This window comes from Cicer arietinum, chromosome 4, assembly GCF_000331145.2.
Source record: "Cicer arietinum cultivar CDC Frontier isolate Library 1 chromosome 4, Cicar.CDCFrontier_v2.0, whole genome shotgun sequence".
NCBI classification, from domain to species: Eukaryota; Viridiplantae; Streptophyta; class Magnoliopsida; order Fabales; family Fabaceae; genus Cicer; species Cicer arietinum.
Genome location: NC_021163.2, coordinates 44034994 through 44057238, shown reverse-complemented (window position 1 = coordinate 44057238; position 22245 = coordinate 44034994). Strand labels below are relative to the sequence as shown.

Below are 22245 nucleotides of genomic sequence, written 5' to 3'. Positions count from 1 at the left end.
AGAGAATCACACGGTGATTTATGTAGATTCCTCTACTTCGTCCTTGCATATAGAGTATACAATATCCCCATTCAATAGAATAAGAGTTTTCCTTTTATTGTTGATTTTGAATATTTACAAGATCCTTCTGCAAATGTTACAAAACCTTGCACACAAAACTTTCTTCATAAACATTTTTTTGACATAGAATCTAGGAATATTCCTCAAAATTTCGAACGCTCTTATCTTCAAGTCGATGATCACAGTTCATTCCTTGCAAGATAGACACCTAGAGTGCCTCTCTAGAAAACCCATGAAGACCATTTACTTGAGATCTTCAACATGCAATCCATTGATATCCTCTCGATGATTTATATGTAGAATAAACACCCAAACTATCAATGTTCTTTCATTGTTGTTTCTCGCTTCAAAACTTGATTGCACATCCGACTTGATCAAGAAAAAGTTTTCAATCTATGGTATGATCTTGAATGCTTGAGTATGAGGAATGAGTAAAAGTATATTTGTTTTTAGAAGTGTTTCAAAAAATCTTTTATATGATGCATGAAAAATCTAAGCAAATGAAAAACGTTTTCTATGAAAGAATAACAACTTTGTAACTACCATAACTACCTTAAAAATGCCAAATTTCAAGACCAAAGGATTGATTAGTCTATTCACACATCGTGTGAATCGATTTACAAATGTTTGAAAACCAATTTTAAAATATGAAGTTGGTTTGAATCAATTCACACAAGGACGATTCGACTTAGATGACTCCCATCAATGCTAGTAAGTCATTTCTAAGGTGTTTTAAACATGCCAATGCAATGTGATCATGTTAGAAAGTGAATGCTTTCTGAAATAATATTTAATAACATTTATGCATGATAAAACTTTCTTTTTTTCATGATTTTTTTGATAAAGTAGTCTACGCAAGAGCTAAAGAATGAGAATCAATAAACCACACACACATCACCTAAATTAAGCAAGGTTGACATCACTCAAAACACTATATCTAAACTAACTAGGAAACAACATACAATTACAATTGTTGGTGGTACTATTCCAAAAGAAAAAGGGAGGCAACTAGCAGAGAAGCTCCAACTTAAAGGGTTTGTGCGTCAGTTGAATCAAGTAAAAAACTCTTAGTTGTTTCTGAAGAAAGCCTTTGGACACTTGAACTCTATTCCCCCTATTCAAATAACTTGCATGGAGTTTTGGTTGAGGCGACCTAAAAGGGAGAATATTCTTTCTAAACATTGTAACATGATACTTAAGAAGAGATGCCAAAATGACATCATCATTGAGAGTTGGCCAATATCCATCGAAGGATTCAAGAACTTGTGAAGTATAAAAAGTGGTCCTAAGTAAGTAGGGTGAGCTAATAAATATGAAGGTGAAAAAAAAAAAACACAAGAAAAAGAGTTTGAATTGTATTATTTATTTAACTTAATTTTTAAAATTCTAGAAAGAAACTTAAATACAATCTTTAACAAAAAATACAAACATCAAGAAGAGATATCACAAAATCAATTTATTCTAGTTCACCACCAACAGGGTAGATATATTCAGCCCTTTCACTCTAAAGGATTTAATCCACTAAATCAAACTGATTTTCCCAAGCACTAGAACATCTACTAGTATCCTGACTATGTTTTAATCTTCTCAAAACTTCTAGCTTCTTACAAACAAACATTTTGAGGTTGCAGTCATTAGTTGGCTAGGTTATAGATATCAAAGGTTAAAATATTTATGGGTAACTCTTACAAGAGAATATTTCAGTGTAAACACTTAGTAAAAACTCTAATATTATCTCAATAACTTTCTCTCTTTTTGTATGCAAGGAATTTGTTGAAGAGAAGTTTCACTAAATTGTTGTATCTTTGAATTGCTTCTTGCGCTTCTTCATGTAGAGAAATTTGATGTCATTAGGGTTTCTGACAGTTGCAGGAATTTTGTGCAATTCTCGTACGAAATGTAAGGATTGTACAATTAGTCAAATGTCTCGAATCTTCACATTTATTATGTTTCCTTTCTCAACTTTATGATGATTTGGTGTATCTTGATCATTAAGTCAGAAACATCATAGGATCACATTGTTGTTGATGCTTAAATAAGAGGATAACTTCCACTAGATGATAATAGATGATTTGACTCGAGTCAACTGAGAGGCAGTGAATGTTGAAGTGTCGACTTCTTCTTTAGTGTAGGCTCAGAGGATTGACTTGTCTCAAAGCATTGACTAGAGGATCAAATATGTCTTTAGTTACATATAACATATGTAGACGTATTAAAGTAAGCATTAAGGTGCGTTGCTCAGAGTCACAAAGAGGCACATTAATTAGAGTCTTGACTTGGTTACATAGTGGAAGAGTGAAAAAATTTCTTATACTTAGATGATCACTATCATATTTGTATTAGAGAATCTGCATACTTAGAAATATATATTAAATCATAAATTATTCTCACATATATTTTGTTATCATCAAAACAATAATTAAGAGTCTTTGTTCTTTAAATCATCTTAATTCTAACAAAATCAGTAACCTTGTTTTGATCCCATAGTTGTTTGTAAGTCACTAACAGTTCTTAAGAAGCACGAATTGAGTCGAAAAAGTCAAAGATGTGGTAAAGCCATAATTGTGAATGGTGAAGGAAAGAACTTCGAAGCAAAGAATGTAAAATCGCAAGAGTTGGAATGCAAGAAGTTGGAAACGTGTTGTAGAGAATAATAACACGATATGAACGATTGTAAGATAATGGGATGGTCTTACGTGTCAGGCACATGCAGTAGTTACTACTCAAGGTGTGGCTCAATGACATAACTCATAATTCAAATTTGTTCACACAGAGTATAAATTTCTACTTTAAAGCCAAGTATTAAAGTCTAGATTTGGAAGACATTTGTTGATGAGGAAATTTAATTTTATCAAAGTTCAACAAAATAAAAAAGGAAATAGACATCAAAGGTTGTGGACTTAGTGAGATTTTGAAGAAGTATCATCCTTCGACAATTCAAATTGACAACTCAAGAGACATAAACCACATAAACCAATTTACCTATCAAAGACATGAACTCGATATAGCTTTAAGGAGTGTAGAGTAGTAAATTTCATTAGATAGGTGACGTATGTCATGTCAATGTAACTATCCACTAGACAAATTTGTCTATAAATAGTAGCATATTATCTCAATTTTAAGGACTACTTATTTGTTGTCAGAAATCAGATCTATAGTCTGTTTGGTAAGACAAAAAAAATGAGATTATGAGTTTATGGCAAAGAAATGAAAGCTTATAACGTTATTTGATACATTATGAATTTATCATTTTTTTTATTTTAATTTTATCCTTATTATTGTAATTAAATTCATTTTTTTTATCTTTTATAATTTATTTATTATTATTTAAAATAAATAATTTAACAAAAATTTAAATAAATAATTTATATAATTTAAAATTAAATATAATTTTAGTAAATAATAATTTAAAGTAAATAATATATTTATTATAAATTAAAATAATTTAAATTTAAAAATAATCAATATTTTAAAGTAAATAATTTATTTATTTAATTTAATTTAAAATAAATAAATAATTTATCAGATTAATTAAAATAGATAAAATATATATCAGATTGATAAATTTTAAATTAATGAAAAAAATTAAATTACTATTTTTAAAATATTTTAAAAATTAATTGATAAAATTTATTTGTAATTAAAAATATCGTTTTACATTTTAAACTAATTGAATAGCTAATTTTACCAAATAATTTAATTAGCTTAACAGTCGTCTGATATAAGCTATAAGCTATCAACTAATTTTACCAAACAAAGCATATAACTAATAACATTTTTTGAAAAGCTACTTCAAATAGCTTTTGAGTTTATAATCTATAACTTATAATTTTTTACTCCAATTTTATCCTTATTATTGTAATTAAAACATTTTTTACTTTTTATAATTTATTTAATAGTTTAACAAAAAATAACTAGAAAATAATTTAAATTAATCATTTAAAAATTTTAAATTTAAAATAGTTTAAATAAATTATTTTTTATAAATAATTTAAAATAATTTTAATAAGTAATATTTTGAAGTAAATAGTTTATTTGTTATAATCTAAAATAAATAACTAAATAAAAATATATCAGATTAATGAATAAATAATTTATTATAGTTGTAAATTATGTATAAATAATTTCTATTTTAAAATAATTAATGTTGTAAAGTAAATAATATAAAATTATTGATTTATTATATTTTAAAATAAATTAACTAGCTAAGTAAATAAAAAAATATATCAAATTTATAAGTTTTAAATTAATAAAAACAATTTTAATTGCTAATTTTAAAATATTTTAAGCAATTGATATCAAATTTATTTTTAATTAATAATATCTTTTTATATCATTTTACATTTTTAAGTTAAATGAACTACTAATTTAACCAAACACTTCAATTAATTTAATATCTATCAGCTAAATCTTTACCAAACAAAACTCTAACGAACAATTATCCATTCTAAAATTCTTAAGGATGTGATTTTTCTTTTTCTTTGTTTACTTTTATGCCTTTACTTTCTTGTCATTTTTCTTTTTCTTTGTTAAATTTCTTGCAATTTACTTCTTCGCAATTTATTCCTTTTACAATCTACAATTCATGTACTTTACAATTATGACACTGTGTGTTTTTTATGTATCAATCAATTTCTTGCTTTCATGTTTGGATTTATTTCATTTAAAAATACTTTGCACTGATTTTTTTGCATTAAACCACAATTTTTTCACCAAAAACGTACATTCCATTGCAAAGGATTAAAAACCTTTGTATTGCACTTTGATTTAAATCTGTCGTACAACCGTGTATGAGAATTAACCATCAAATTGATCCACCTTTAACTGGTTGTTGATGTTTTGGTGGACTCCTAGAGAGCTTAAAATCAACACTTACACATGCAAATTAGGGTTTCTTGGAAATCTATCTGCATGAGACAACATATTGATTTTCACAAGTACTATATTATATATAAAGTCACCTTCAATGCTTTAGACACCACTGATTGCACAACTGATCCTTTGATTGGATAAACGAGAAATGATTGGTGATATCAATAATCAAGTATAAATATTAACAACTTTATTTTTTTAAGAACTATTTATAATTGTCTTTAACATTGAGAACATTAATAATTGCACCACTTATCCTATGATTGAATACATGAAAACCAATTTTGTAAATATAAAAAATCAGATGTCACTATCACAAGACTTTCAATACTATATTATATATCTAAATGTTTTATCAAACACAATTTATTGGAGGAAGTTTGAACTGTGTTTAATAAAATCTTTTTCTAAAGACAGACATTGGTTTAGTTGTGTTCTTTATATATAAGACTGACTTTAGGAAAAAGAAAAACATGTGATATACAAATAAATACATTTTCATAATTTCTATTCCATCAATTTCTTAGGATTATGACCACAAATAATTTACTTGGGAATGAGTTCTTTGATCTTGATCAAAATACTGAAAATATTCATTAGTCTATGATGACAACAAACTAAATACCATTATACAAAAGATTATAAAGCATTGAATGATTACTTTTTTTTGCCTGAAATAGTCTCGTTCAAATTACCGGATGCTAATAATGTTTTCAAGAAAACTTAAAAATTACAAATGATAATATTTACAAGTTTATTGCTAAAATTTTCAATTTTCCAAAACACATCTTGATTTGAAGTTATTACATGCAACGCAAAGGACTTTACAAGTTACAACATAACATAGTGAAGATCAAAGGATATCATCATTTTCGCCCACTTTTTATCTTAGAAAAATAGATAGAATACCAAAAATTATGGCATTATGCTACTTCCATTTAATATAACAATAGAAAATCTTCATCTGTATGACATACCATTACCATAATCTTCATCGTGAGTGCACTCATCGTTATCACTTCCACTGGAATAATATACAATATCATCATCAGCAGCAGCAATTTCAGGATCAGCAGATTCTATTTCACAGTTGACCGCAAGAATATTATGCGAGATCCAATCAGGAGGAAAGGTCTTTTGCAGGGCTTCAGTCAATTCTCCTCCTGTTCTTTCAATTTTGCGTAAACATCTCGACCAGTGGACTGCAGTTCCCATGTCAACAGTCATCTCAGATTCTACCATCTCTCTACATATAGACAAGAGGCCACTATAAATGTATGACTGAGCAATGGTGGCTCTTGATAGCAAAGATGTCATGAGACAATGGTACACTGCTCTGTCTGGTTTCAATCCAGCCACTTTCATCTCTTCAAAACACCTCAAAGCCTTCTCTGGAAAAGCAGCACGTGCCCAGCCATGTATAAGAGTGGTGTAGGTTTTGAGGTTTGGTTTTATACCACGAGCTTCCATTTCTTCGATGATCTGTGTTGCATTCTGGCACACACAAAAACTATGAGTAACAAATTATATTAATAAATTGCAACAATTTGACATTTTTTAAAATCTGCTATTCAAAATCATGGGCTGAAGAGGTTAAACACTACGAAAGCAGAACGAGTATTCTAAAAAAAACGTCTTGCATAAGCCAAAAAGATCATTTGTGAGAGCATGCAGAAAGAATTGAAAGGAGATGCACAATTTCCACACAAAATTCATTCTTATATCTTTAATGACATATGAAGAAGTATGGAACGATTCACTTATACCCTTAATAATAATTTTTTTTTTTTTTGAAGACAGTAATAAATTATTTATCAACAAACATACCTGCATATCCCCAGCTTTACAACAAGCATTTATAAAAGAAGTGTAGGTATGGATATCTGGTTGAACACCTTCCTTTCTCATTTGTTGCATCAAGTCTGCAGCTTCCCAAACATCACCTCTCCGAGCCCAACTAAAAAGTAAAACTAGGTTAAAACTAGGCTGTGAAGCCACTGAATGACAAAAAAATATTTAAATTATATAAGCATGTAAAAATGAAAAATAAAAACAAGAAAACAGATTACAAAATGCCATTATTGAAGAATATATAATCAAATGTCAGATAAAAATATAAACTTCATGTTAAATTCTGCAAGATGTAAATTATTAATTTCATACCCATCAATTAGAATGTTGTAGACAAAGGTGTTTCTTGGAATCTTTCTTGCACTCATTTCTTTTGTGACAGCTAGGGCACTCTGCATTCTGCCTGACTTGCAACATGCCTTCAACAATGCTTCATAAGTATATACATCAATCTCCAGGCCATTATTCTTCAATATCGTGAAATACTGAAAGGCCTTTCCAGTATCACCCAGTGAAGCATAACCTTGCATAAGAGTTGTATATGTGTGTTCGTCTGGGCTAACACCAGCCAGATTCATTTCATCCAATATTCGTACAGCCTTTTCCATCTACAAGAAATGCAACAGTAATTACATTAAGTATTACATGATTGAGGAAATATCAAAATGGAGAAAATATATATCCTGATAAAATAAGAAGGTTGCAAATTTAATATGGGAAAATGTACTAGACTAATGACGAATTAGTGACTGAAGAGAAACATGTTCAACTGGCAGAAAGTCGACTCTAACTTGCCAGCACCAACTGAAACACACTCATAAGTTGGGAGAGTATTGTACCCTCCAATAAATGTTCACAGTTCACACTCACATAAACAAGAAACCTACACAAATGTATCCAACACAAGAGATTCTTGTTTTGATAAGTCTACAAATAACACAAGTTCTGCATGTTAAGCCAATTATAAAACTGAGTTGAATGGCCCCTCGTGTTCACAGTTCACATTGGAAGTGTGGCTCTTTTTTACAAATGAAAGCATCTAAGTTGGATTGGAGAAGGTTGTGAGCAAATAACTTTGATTATCAAAGGTTAGTATAAAGAAAGAGCCACCACCGGAAAGCAGGGTTAGGTTGCTACATGGAGTGGGCCAAGCATTAACTGTCCCAAATGCAAAGAGTGAAGTAATTGATTTGTTCAATCACTGTGCTCTGAATTTTAATACGCAAAGCAGCTTGCAATATAAAATACACTAAGGTAAAGATGCATAATTAAAACAATAAAACTCTTAGCATTTGAGCATAGGGTTTAACTCAACTCCTCAATTGATTTGTAGGGTGATGAATACCTAAACAATATCACTTATAAGTACTACTTAGACCATCATATCTCTAGGCAACGTTAGACTAAACACCCGCTCACAACCAACACACTGAAGGTGCTAGAGGCATGCAATGAAGGCAGCCCAAAGTTGCTACAATTAAGGTAGCTAGGAGTGGGATGTAATTAAGGTGGCTTTCCAACAAGCTTCCTCACACAATGCTATGGGCCTAATGTATGGACTATATGAGTGGCCCAACAGTGGGTCTAACACAGACTCTGATACCATCTTTTAATTTTAGCTTAGGGTCTTAACTCATCCACAATATAGGATCAAAAGGTGAGGACTGTCTAAGTTTTATAAGCTCTATTTGAGCCTTAGCTTTAGTCAATGTGGAACTTGAATTTTTCGCAATAAAAGCTGATGAAATCATCCCTTATATCTAACAGTTTGATCGAATGGATTTTGTTCGGTCTGCAATGAAATAGATCTGAGTAGTGTAAAAGATCAAAGAAAACATAATAGAGCAAGATGGTTCATCCCACAAGTCCGTCAACAAAACTAATCAATTGATGCCATTAGATTATATTAAGAACCAATATATTAAGACTAATCAATTGAAACAGGAAAATCCCTAAAGCATTGCAACTTTAAACTACTACTAATGCATACTGAACAAACGAAGACCAAATAACACCTGAGTAACTTATAAGATAAAGCTTGGGGGCAGTTGCTTTTCTCTTTATCATCAGGTCCTCCAGTCAATAGTTTAGGTGTATCACCATGCCAACTAATTTAACTTTTTTAATCACAATCTTTTTAGCATTTTTCATTATTAAAGGCCATCCTTAATTTTAATGTTTCTGCAATTCTTCAAGAACACATCACTGTTGAAAGCTTGTTAATATAAGCAGTGGAAGCTACTGGTACATGCCATTGATGTGCCATTTTCCACTTCATAGCCATCAATTGAACCGAAAAACTTTCTAATCTCAAAACTTCAATTTTTTTTATTTAAATCAACTAGATTCAGATTTTCTTGAAAAAAGCAATTGTAAACCAACGACGATGTTATTTAACTTATTACTGCAGTTGGCTCTTAATCAATTTTTTTCCTCTTCGAAACTCATAAATAAACAGAAAAAGATAACAAAAAGTAGTAAAAACCATGTCATGTCATATGTAACTCAATTGACAATTGTTGGTCAACCACAAGTTACCTGACGCTTCTCAACAAGGCCAAGAATAAGAGCATTATATGTGTGCACAGTAGGAATACAGCCACTCCTCCTCATCTTATCAAAAATCTCCAAGGCTCTCCCTGTCTCTCCAGCTCTAGCAAAACCATGAATAATAGGCAAATATGTGCGTGTTGTGGCTTTATGCCTCTCCCTCTGCATTTGCTTCACAATACAAATGGCACGATCCATATTACCCATTCCACAAAAAGCTTTTACAATGTTATTGTAAAGTATTACATCAGGCTTCAAACCATCTTTAGTAATGTCTTCAAATATAGAGAATGCATTGGCCCAATCTTTCAATTTCATAAATCCATTGAACAACATAGAGTAAGTCTTCAAGTTATGTTTTATGCCAACCGTTTTCATCACTCTGCTAATCTCCAATGCTTTAGAAACTTTTCCTATCTGACAAGGAAGATAAAACAGATGTAAATTAACTAAATATCTCAAAACTCAGCCCGTTTAGTTAAGCTAGAATATGCAAATCATATGTACCGAACTCATTTTTGTATGGTGGAATCTATGTCATTAATCTTGGATAGCGGCACAGAATAGCCAACCCAAAAACTAGGAGAGGGTGTAGCAGGATAGCCACTATTGTAATATTGTTCGTATTTATGAAATAACTATATATAGGGCCATATCTAGTGAGAAAGGAGATTTTATATGAGAGTGAGAGGCCTCATTATTAGCCATTGGATCAAAATGGATGGTTGTGATTTTAACCCTCACTCAAGACACTCATGTAGACATTAATCTTCTGTCTTCTCTCTCCTTAGTAAACAAGCCCCATAATTAAAAGACAAAGACACTCACATCTCCATTTTTGTCTCCATCTGTTCTTTGATGAAAACCACCAAATGAATATCACATATTGGTCTTATATGAGTTAATTTTTTATTTTGGAACGATTTTGTATATTTTTTTCTCTCCTGGTTCGTATATATATATGCTCAAAATTGGTAGGTTGGAGAAAGAAAAACCTGTTATGCTGAATTTGGTTGTGGGATTCAATCCTTTTAATACTTGTTACAAGGCTTTTGACAGGGGTTCAACGCTTGGACTGTGATTTCATCCATGAAACCTGGCCTTGTAGCCACACTAAATTCCCTTAAATCCTCTGACTGTATGTCAATTTGCAATTTTTTTAGAAAATCCTTGTTTTGTTGTTACAAAGTTGCAACTAAAAGAAACTAAATTTGTACTTCAATATGCCTTTTTGTTTTGTTTTGGGAAAATCTTGAGAGTTAGAGAATGTGTTCTGATGCAACATATAGACACGTCAAAACCACTATGTGTAGAGAAGATCAAACAAGACAATAGGAACAACGTGAGGATATGAGTGAGATCGTATTACAGAGTACAAGCCTGAAAAAGCAATTGGTAGTCTCGTAGATAGTTTCATGGTGCCAAAGAGTTTTTCCTTTCTGACCATTACGACATGATAGACACATGAAAAGCTGAAGCGAAATTTGTGGATGTAGTTAAACATTGAACAGTCATGGGAGAGAATTGAAACAGGTCACATGAGTTCATTAAATGATGTATTAATCTTAGCCATTTATTTTAAGCTAAGGGTTGGTAATGACCCCTTTCACTCTCATATAAAATCTCCTTCCTAACTAGATATGGCCCCTATATATATATAACTATAAATAATTAAGAATGAATAGATAATACTCCCTCCATCCCAAACAACTGTCATTTGCAAAAAAAAATTGTCTAAAAAAGACTGTCACTTTTAGTTTTCAAAGCAATTTTAATTTCTTTTTTTCAATTGTACCCTTGCGTTAATGATAATTTGCAATGACCAATGGTTAATGGTTAATAAGGATAATTTCATAACATCAATTTTCTCTCTTTTTCATTTATCATCTTTTCTTAATTTGTGTGATTGGTCAACTGCAACAATTATTTTGGGATGTAGGGAGTACAATAAATAATACCATAAATAATAATATTATTTATTGAACAAATAAGAATATAAATAGTTAATACTACATTTGAATATTTTATTTATTTTCATATTTCAGTTAGTATGATATATTTTAAACTATTATTTTAAATAATATAATATATTTCAAAGAAATAAGGAATGACAGCTGTAGCCCAGTAAATTTGTGGACCTGTCCAGCTTCTGTGCACAAGGTTAGATCCTATTTTATCTGTTTTTCACATATTTTAATACTATCTCCGATATTAAATATAGGACATGTTCTAACTGTTCGTTATCTTCATATTTCATCAAATGTTCAAAAATTTGGAGATCAAGAATGTAATCATCTAATTCATATTTTTATATATTTCAAATTTATACATTAATCTTAATATCTTTTTGGTTTAAATAACGTTAAATTCTATTAGTATGATAATCAACATAATTGTGAGAAGCCTACATTTGCATGAAAACCGTAGTAACTACTGAAAGAGATAGATGAACCCAATAACACAAATGAACAAATAAATGTTAAAAATGAAATGTCTTACCTTGGTGTAAAGATTAATAAGACAACCATAGCTGACAACCGAGGGAGAGAAACCACATTCCTTCATGAGAAAAAGGTACATTTGAACAAATGGTTTTAGAAATCACATTTAGTAGATCAAGGTGATTCGTAAGCAATATATCAAATGTTACATTTCCAAAAAAAAGGGTACAATTTCAAACGAAAACAGAGACTCCTTTCCTAAGAACCAAGAAGTAAACAAACATCCTATACACATTTTGCACAAAATGATTAAATAACTAGATATTGTTTATTATATATTATTTTCTCAATTAAAATTACAAATATTACAAAAATCTGCATTGTGACTGTTGAAGTTGTGGAATTTTAGAGAAAAGGAGAAGAGAAAATAATAAGGGTTTGAATATTATTGATAAGAGCTTTATGCTAACTTGATTACAAAAGACTCAATACTAATCTCTATTTATAGAAAAACATAGACTCAATCCTAAATAAGGAATAAATCATAATAATAATGAGACATTCTAAGATATCTTTATGATTATAAATTGATCCTAAGAAATAATTTAAGATACTCTAATATAATATAAAAGATATTATAAGATATTTTCTAATATTCTAACAGTGGCCAAACAGGGAAAACCACAAGGGAGAGTGGCCGGAGCTTGGAATGTCCCACTGAAGTCGGGGACAGGTAGAGAACGGGGAGAAGATGGCCAGAGGTGCACCATGACACACTTCCATAAGGACCACATGCCAGGGAGTGGAAGTACATGGCTGTGCAGTAACAGGGAAACTTCAGATCCAAGTAGATGATTGATCCGATACTGCAAAAGGTTCAGAAATGGAGATTCTAGCTGCAGTGCACAGAAAATCATGATGAGGAGGATATGGAAACAGGCGCTAATGTTGGCTTGAAACTGCATGAAAGACGAGGGAGGGAGAAAAAGATTCCAATGGCTAAAGTCAAAACACAGACATTGGGAAGGGGGAGTCAGAGTGTGAAGATACTGAGGAAGGGGGAGTCACAGTGTAAAGATACCAAGGAAGAGGCAAGAAAACAAGGCAACTCGATGCTAAATCCTATAAAGCTCCTTCCATGACAACATCTATGGAAGGGTTGGACCCATTACAAACCTATTGTAGGCAGCCTTACCCTGCAATTGAAAGAGGCCAATTCCACAACCCAAACCTATGACTTCCTAATCACACGATAACCGACTAAAACCAACTGTAACCAAGGTTCCCTGATACCATGGGAGAGGATGACCAAACAAAATGAGTTCTAGATTTCAGGGAGCTCATTAGAAGATCAGGACATGATTCATGAAGCATGGTATCACTCAGATAACATGTTGAATTGAAATTGTAGGTAAGAAATAGAGAAGACAGAAAGCATCAAAATACTATTCATGCGACTATATGGGATGTTAATATATATATATCAGTAACCTAGCACATCTATTAATCTAATAGTTGAGGTTGAGTACCAACAGTATACAACCAATAACTGCTAGCTAAATTTGAACATTCTATAGTAGCACTAAAAAGGGAAGTTTCCAATAACTAGAGAAGGAAAAAATTTATGAGACTAATGAAAAGTTCAAAAGCATATGCTTGAAGAAATATTCTGTTATTCAAACAGTAGGAAAAAATCCCAAAAAATTGAATTATGATGCAAAATTCAAGAGGAAAGCGAGAGTACAGACAAAAGTATGCAAAGAAAATCTAATTTTGCAAAAGAAGCTTACATACAAGTAGATCTTCTTATGAACTGGAATGCTTTCTTTTAAAATATATATAATTTGTGACAGCACACAGCATAAGAAAACTACAAAGCCAATGATCACAGAAAAACCTATAAACAAGCTATACCTTAAGCCTTTCAAACACAATTAAGCATTTCTCTTCATTGCCAATCATTGTATAACCATCCATCATGGTATGATATATGTCAATGGGAGCATCTATCCCTTGTTCTTCCATTTCCCTAACCAAGGCTTCAGCACGACCCATATTGCAGGTTTGACTGTAAAACACATCAGGATGTCCGAACAATAAATAAAAAGGGCAGAGGAAGGACAATGAATAGAAATAAGAATCATTTGGTCATAAACCAAAACCTTAGTAACAATAATTACCAAGCCACAAACATTGACCACACTAGTGAATAACGGAGTAGTTAATAGTTAACCAAATATTGATTTAATAAACAAACCACTTGAATGGTAATTATTTTTGTCTTAGTAAACACTGCTACAAGGATTTTTATTTTTAAAAATTTCGCTACTAAAACTTCATGAACTATTTAATTTAATATTAAAGCTTAGAGATAAAGTAAAGGAAAAACAGAAGGAAATAACACAAATTCGAAAGATAGTTCTCCAAACAAAACACAAACTATTATTTTTTACAAAAGCCAAAAATAATATATGACAATCAAAGGTTTTGGATAATACATATAAAATTGATCCCATAAAAGAAGGCTGAATGCTCACCAGTGTGCATAAATAATGCTCCCATAAATGACTGCATTTAAAGATGGAAGCCTCTCTTTAGCCTCCTTAAACCAGTTATCTGCAGCACTTCCAAACAACATCAAATAGTGTTATCTCCAAGATGGACACTGATGCTTTACTCTTCATTTAGTTATTAACAGGAGATCAAAATTATTTTCCTAAATCAAACTAAACAAAATCTTTCACCACATCCCCAGGAAAAATGATAGAAAAGATGAGCGGGGTTATTTAGGTATGATACCAGGAAAATAAATCAACAAGTTCAAAGTCAACTCAAGCACTTGATATGAGAAAGATACTGAAACCAACCATAGCAGCATACTTCACATTTTAGGGGGTAGGGATGAGAAACCTAGTGATATCAACAATAATTGATGCAACAATATAGTGTACCATGTTTTTATGACATTGTTTAATCCTTGTAGTCCATCACATTAAATGGATTGTCATTAAACATGATTTATGACATTGATTAGAGTAACCGATTCCACCTAATTAAAAAGGATTTTGTTGTTGCTATACATTTTATCAAAGCTTTATACCCAAGCACTATGAGTTTTATCCTTTCCGGCTCTATTTTCAACAATATTTACACTAAAAAAATTTCAACACAAGTGGGTATTTGCATCATTTGTGTTTCAATCCCAAAGGACTCTCACAGGCAGTAGCTAATTGCAGGGAGGGGGAAAGTTAGAGACAAATAGAATTCATATAACTTGACGTAAGAGTTGAACTAATTACCATAAACAATATATTTTATAAAAAAAAAAGTCAAGGGGGAAATTTGCGTAGCTTACTTACTCAGCATTGCCCACTTTAGCATATCCCCCCACAATTATACTGTAGGTCACAATACTCATTTCAATGCCCTCTTCCTTCATCTTTTTAACACAATGTAATGCTTCTTCCATGTCTCTACCAACTACATAAGCATGAATCAGACTGCAAACATTTAACATGTATTAATATTTAAAGTCAGAAGAAAGGATAACAATAGTACTTTTTAATGTAAAAAAGGAATTTAATTTGAAGAAAAGAAAGATTGCAAAGGGAAGGGTACAATATTCTCCTCCATAAACCAAAGACCATACATAATAGAACACACACAAAATCCAAAGTAATGAAAAAGATTTCAACCCCTTTGAATATATACCAAACGAATCCCTCAAAGAAATTTAGGAAATCTTGCATTATGAGGGTGCATGTGAGGAAGAACTGTAAGATATCAGATCCCAAAGTGGGCAAGGGAATCTGGCATGACTGGAGTAACTAACGGTAACAGCAAGTGTGGCCATACGTGAAAACTCTGTAGTAAGCTACAGAGAAATATAAAACTAGAGAAGAGTTGCGAGAGATAACAATTAGGTTATTTATGACTAAGGAGTCAATATCAAATGCTTTGTGTTATTATATCGGTTAAATAGTGTGTTGCTAGCATTATTCTTCAATCTATATTGTTGTTGAATCATATTGATATCAATGGTTATAGTGAAACGTTACTCTTAAAATTTGATTTGGACCCTACATATCCCCCACAAAACCGGCTTGTAGGGTGAGGACTACCCACCACTTATAAACACGTTGTGAGGTCTTATCTCATTCAATGTGGGACTCTTAACAGTTACATTATATACACTTTCTCAACATGATCTGATCCAGTTCCTATTAAAATCCACGAAGTAAACCATAGTTATCAATCTTGGATAGCAGCGCGGAGCGGCTGGGCCCAAAAAACACTATGACAGGGTAAACAGGGTAATATAGCAGGATGGCCACTATGTCAAAAAGTATAGGTCCAACATAAATAACTTATGATATACGTATATTCTTATGTTAAAAGAATACTCGAAACTAAACAAATGAAATATATTCCTAATTAATTGGCCATGGTAAAAAAACACTACAGTAAGGGATTGAGTAGCAGAACAGAGGGTGAATGGAGCTGCAACTGAAACAGACGGTTAGCAGAAGCCTGGGAAAAAAGTGCACGATTAAGGTCATGTAGTAAGGGGTCATAGGTGGCCAGCAAGGGGCTGGAAAACACTGGGATTAGCCACCAGTGATTAATGAGCTCACGTTTGTGATGGTGGAAAGAAAAATTCCTTTACTCACATTTTCAAAATGTGGCATCAGCTTAAAACCTCGAACAAAAGTTCAACTGATTATATTAAATTATATCACAGCTCTAGCAAGATCTCATTAATAATTTTACCTACTGTACACATGTGAAGATGGCTCAATCCCTCTTGCTCGCATGCTCTCAAATGTTTGACGTGCATGATGCATGTCCCCTCGCCGTGCATAATATTTAATCATCAAGCCATATTCTTTTCGGGCAGGCTGAAAAAAATATGAACAAAATGAAACCAAAAGCAATCACTTATTAATCAAATTACAGAAAATAAAAGTCAAAGTCACAGGTGCATGTTAAAAAATTTCATGCAACCACATAAGCATAAATAACATACATATTGCCTTCATTTTTTCCTTTAAATAAAAGAAAGTATTATTATTTAGAAAATATGGGCAGTAAAACTGGGGAAAGGATAAAAAATTCTTCTAAAAACATATTACCGCCATCCTTAAATATAGAATCTTCATGAGAAATTTACTTGTTCCTTTTATAGGACTTTCTTCAAAATGTTCAGCTATATTAATTATTTCTTTACCAAATTACCCTGAATGATTACATCTCTTTTTCTATAAGCAATAATGGAAAAGATAAATTAATTTGAAAGGTAAACTTAGAAAAACAATATTAATTGTTAAACTGCCAACTTTCATTATTCTTGTAATTTAGTCAACGATATCCTATATTTAGGGACAGATATAGAAGTTAGAGTCAAAAGTGAATGCTGAGACAAATTCAGTAATCAGTAATATAACATTGATGCAAGCTTTGTGCTAGTAAAAACCCAAAGACCCATACTTGAAACAACCTTGTTAAAAGGTGACAACAATCATCACTGAATACGAAGAAAAATTTCAAGTCAACGTCATTAGACAGGTTTAAAGAAGAATAAACAGCATACATTACTAATGAAAATGACAACTAAACTTCATCACGATGAGTATACAACACAAAATAAAAATGAAATAATAAAAACCACACATTATTGTTGACAAATTCTACAAGAAATTTATATCTTCCCATTTAAATTAAGGGTAGATGACAATAAATCCTTTTAATAAACAAAAAAACATAACTAAGAAAAGTAAAATGAAGAGTATTATAAATCAACTATTATTAGCCCATAGCCTCTGACCAAAAACAGAGACCTTTTACTCTTACATTTCACAGAAGAAACATTTTTAATTTATCAATCATGGTTTGAGTTTCTGATTCCCTAGTTTGTAATATTAAGATGTAAACATGAATTTACAATTAACAATAAAGAAAATAGCTTTTGCAACAATCCTTACTTTTACCCCGATGATCCGATTATTTATGTTTTGCATTAGCTGGGGGACTTTGAATAAATATCATTGCCTAATTAAGTGTGCAAAAAGAATTGGACCATATAGACTGGTATACTGAAGAAATTCAAGGAACCTGCTATCTATCTGGTGTAGTTAGTACCCTCCACATGCTACATCCTAATCTTTTCACACCCACTGTCCTAGTCCCTCGAAATGAACAGTACGAGAAAGAAAAAAGCCCACCTCATATTAATTGGTCTTGGCATAAAACAGCAAAGGTCTAACAGTTCAGGCTTACAACTATGGAGTTTCTACAGAACAACCTAGCTGCCTTTAAAATTGCATATTTAATGGATATTTTGTCACACGCATGAATTAATCTAGTTTCAGTTTTCTCTTCAACTTTTAAACAACAAACTACTAAATCTGTCATTGGGAAACCTGCTAGCAGAACACAAAAACTCTACCTTGGTCCTTACGAACCATAAATGTCAGCCCTTTAGTCCTTAGACACCAAATACATTAGTCCCTTACAGAATCAACATAAATGACCATTGTGATGAACAAGAACCAGGGTAAGGTTTTCTCTTTCTCAAGGATTAATGTGCCCACTGACAAAAAAGTTATGGAAAAATTTGGGGGTTTACTAATTTTTAGAATACTATCATTGCCCCCTCATTTTGATATGACTTGTAGCAATGTATCACTGTTAACCCTTGTGAGTTTGGTACCCCACAAAAAGTTCACGGCATGCTTTTCATATAAAACTCATCCCAATGGAAAAGTCAGACATGTTTGCCATGTAAAATTCATCCCCATGGTAAACTCAGACATGAACTTTTCATCCTTCAATTTCTATTAGTACACCAAACTGACCCTTAAGATTGACAAAAAACATAGAATCACATACTGCGAATACTTTGTCTAAAAGAAAAAGTTACACAAGGAACCTTCTAATCTAACCAGAGTAAAAAGTTATGCAACAGATTCCACTGCATAACTATCAACATGTAGAACCAATACTTTAAGGTTGAAGGCATGTTTGAGTGTTTGACACTTGTACAACATTGAAACTAAAGCATGTTAGCACTATAGGATAGCCACTTTTGATGAATCCACTATGAAAACTGCGACGCTATCCTTGCTTGCAGATGTAGTGGCGTTAGTTGAACTGAGAAAATTTTAGGGTTTTAAAAATAATAAAATTGAAGAGTATACATGTATGTATGCCAAACATTACCTTCTTTAAAAAAAACCTACTCCCATATTCATCATAATACCTAAACCTTTCAATATTTAAGCTACGCTTTGCCTCCATAGCTTTTTTTACTTGTATGCAGCATGCCTTATATATATATATATATGATTTAACCGCTATATGGCTTCTGCTATTTGCCTGCGATGTTATATGCTACTTCACATTGCGGATTTTCAGCATTCCGGCATTGATAACATTGGTTTAAGTAGTGTCCCATGTCTATGTACGTGGTTCATATTAATTCAACAAACAATCAACAATTGAAGAGAGACATAAACAAAGTGCATACTAACGTTAAGATGACCAACCTTCTTAATTCTCTCGAAAGAACGAACAACCGCCTGCCAATTCTCCGGCTCCGTTTCCAGAACCTTCTGAAACTCCTTCCTGGAACCATCCCTCTCCTCATGCCACGTGGACCGATACTCCTTCTCATCATTCCCACGCAACCACTTTTCCCTCTCGACCGTTTTCTCCTTCCACCTCTTCCCATCATCAAGTTTCACTGTCAAGACTCTTCCGTGGAACTCAACCCCGTCGAATTCCACAGCCTTCATCGCCGAATTATCCGCCGTCTCACCTTCGTAAATGACAAACCCAAACCCTGCGTTCCTCTCCGTGTCATTGTGACCTCTAATCAAAATCACGTTCTTTATCGGTCCGAATTGCCGGAAGAATTCCGAAACCTCGTGTTTTTTTACCCAACCTGGCAAGTTCCCTACGAAGATTTTCCCTGGTTGTCGAAACTCAGTCCGGTCATCAGAACTCTCACCTTCGCCGTCTTCAACGTCCTTAACTGAAATTTCATCCTCTGGTTCCAGTTCACTAGGAGGCGGCAAGGGCGGAGGTGGAGGTGGAGGAGGAGGAGGAGGAGAGAGTTTGCTTGTGAGCCAAAGCTTATTAGTGAGTGAATTGGAGGAATGGAAGGGGTTTTTGAGAGGATTTAAGATTGGAGCAGGTTTAGGGTTTGGAGGAGGAGTAGTTGTTTTAGTTTTAATTTCGAGGGGTTTGGAAGGGCGGCGGAAGGGGACGGGGGAGGGTGCGGGAGATGCGGAGTTATTGGAGTCAGGAGGCGGTTTTAGGGAGAAGGAAATAGGTGTGGCGGTTGAGGAGGAGAATGAGGAAGGGTTGTGTTTGGAGTGTAAGGAAAAGTGTGAGTGTGAGGTGGTGAATGAGAAACAGAAAGCTTCCATTGTTATCGTTTATGGAAGCAGAGAATGAACGCTACTCTAAATGGTAACTGTGCTGCTACAAATGATACTACTGCGTGGCCACGCAGTGTTTTATTGATGGAGCTACACTAGCGATAAAATACAAATATCAATTTATTTTTTTAATTGTTTTAAAAACCGAACCAAACTTGTAACCATTTTATTAATTGGTTTAAAAAAAGTGGCAAAAAAATATAAGTTAAACTTTGATTTCTTTGTTTTTTTAAAAGACTATGATTTCCTTTTAACTATAAATGTTGGTTTTTATTTTATTTTTATAAATATGTGCTTTTTAATTGGATTATAAATTTGTTTGCTCACATAAATATATACACATAAGCATTTAACGCTCATTCACTATTTTATATTGAACGATATATTTTAAGTTAAAATTTTCTACATTTATTTAAAAATAATAATTAATATTAGTTATTATATACATTAATAATATGCACAAATTAAAAAAAAAATTGCATTTGTATCTCTTTGTTACGAATAAAATTTATTATACAATACTTTCAAATAAATAAAATTTAACTCCAGTTTTAGTTTATCTATTTTAGCAAAATCACAAAAATAATCTTCTGATTTTTTATTTTTTTATTTCATTATGATCTCCAAATAAAATTTTAGTCCAAAACTTGATAAAGTGTATTTTTTTTAATGATGTGTCACAAAAATAGATGACATGGACGATTCGATGTAGATTAATTACATTTTATTATTATTCTAAATTTATAAAACAAATTTCTTATTTTTAAAAACAGATTTCCTATTTTACTACATCATTTACTTATAAAAAGCATAAAAAATGTGAACCTTAATCCCTTGAGAACTCAAATGCGAACCATAATCTTAATTTCATTCCATTGTGTTCTTCTGGTTTTCACGGTTCATCTTATTTCTTCTCCTCTTCATTCAATTTATCGTTCATCGTGTTCTTCTGGATCGTATCTCATTCAATTTTTTTTTTATTTTCTCTTCATCTTCATGGACGAAAGAAGATACAAAGTTCTCTGTTAGGTATGTGTCACGACCTAATATTTTGAGTGTTGCTCAAATATAATGGAGTCACCAAAGTTTATTAAAAATAGAAAAAATATTGGAAAACCCTTAAAAATAAAAATAATGGTATTTGAAACCAAGTTTAGAGTTTGAGAGTCGATTATGCACAGAGAAAATATTAGCACCCTATGAGATCCGTTAAAAATCGGCTACTAGTAATTAATTGTGTAAAATTTATGTTAACTTAAAATTATTTACTTTCTTCTTTTTAGAAATACAAATATAAATTGTTTTTTTTTTATGAATGTGATGTTGAAATAAAAGAATGCTTAAAATAGAAAAGAAAAAAAAAAGAAATTTTATTACTGTGTTTGACAAGAGTGCGATCTTACTCCTATGTATCTCTATGTGTGATGGAGAAATCAAAGTTACGTAGTTTTTGGATGTGTTGATTGTTTTTAAAGAAAGTGTGTTTTGTTGTTGATTAAAAAAACCTTGTTTTGATGAAAGAAAATAGGTTTGTTTGATTTAAATAATTATTTTAAAATGCGAGTTTTAAGATTATTAGGGTGTACAACTTGTGGCTTTAAAACTAAGGACTAAAAATATGTCATATCTGGTTAACTCGTTTAAGAATAGTTTTATTATTTTGTTTATAAGAATGAATTTTAAAATCACTAAGTTGCACAACTTGTGTCTTCAAAAAACTCAAAGACTAAAAATATGTCACTTTTAATTAACCATTTAAAAATATTTTTTTATTGATTAATTTGTTTGTGAAGATGAGTTTTAGAACTACCAAACTATCACAACTTACATCCTAACAACTCAAAGATTAAAAAAAGGTCACATCTAATTAACCATTAAATATTTGATTATATATATATATATATATATATATATATATTAGAATTAAAATTTGATGTTGAATATTATACAAGTTTAGATGACCTTATGAAATAAAACCAACAATAAAGACAAAAAAAAAATTGCAGTAAAAGAGATATATCGACTTGTAG

At 31.7% G+C, this 22245-nt stretch overlaps 1 protein-coding gene across 1 annotated transcript; it reads right to left on the bottom strand.

Moving 5' to 3' along the window:
* Positions 1 to 5662: 5662 nt before the first annotated feature.
* Positions 5663 to 20281, bottom strand: LOC101489174 (uncharacterized). The gene is made up of 10 exons (XM_004514806.4): positions 19319 to 20281; positions 16545 to 16672; positions 15134 to 15274; positions 14312 to 14398; positions 13689 to 13842; positions 11833 to 11892; positions 9322 to 9750; positions 7096 to 7391; positions 6760 to 6889; positions 5663 to 6426 (listed from the first exon to the last, which is right to left on the bottom strand). The coding sequence occupies exons 1-10, from the start codon at positions 20201 to 20203 to the stop codon at positions 5893 to 5895; spliced, it is 2844 nt and encodes a 947-aa protein (XP_004514863.1). The 5' UTR covers positions 20204 to 20281; the 3' UTR covers positions 5663 to 5892.
* Between the last annotated feature and the right edge of the window lie 1964 nt (positions 20282 to 22245).

Bases quoted from the DNA above. Each gene is read 5' to 3' on its own strand.
- LOC101489174 (XM_004514806.4), bottom strand. From the start codon at position 20,203: ATGGAAGCTTTCTGTTTCTCATTCACCACCTCACACTCACACTTTTCC. The intron at 11,893-13,688 runs GTATAGCTTGTT...TTTCTCATGAAG, and splicing joins TTGTGTTTGAAAGGCTTAAG to GAATGTGGTTTCTCTCCCTC. The intron at 6,427-6,759 runs GTATGTTTGTTG...TGTGTGTGCCAG, and splicing joins GTAAAGCTGGGGATATGCAG to AATGCAACACAGATCATCGA.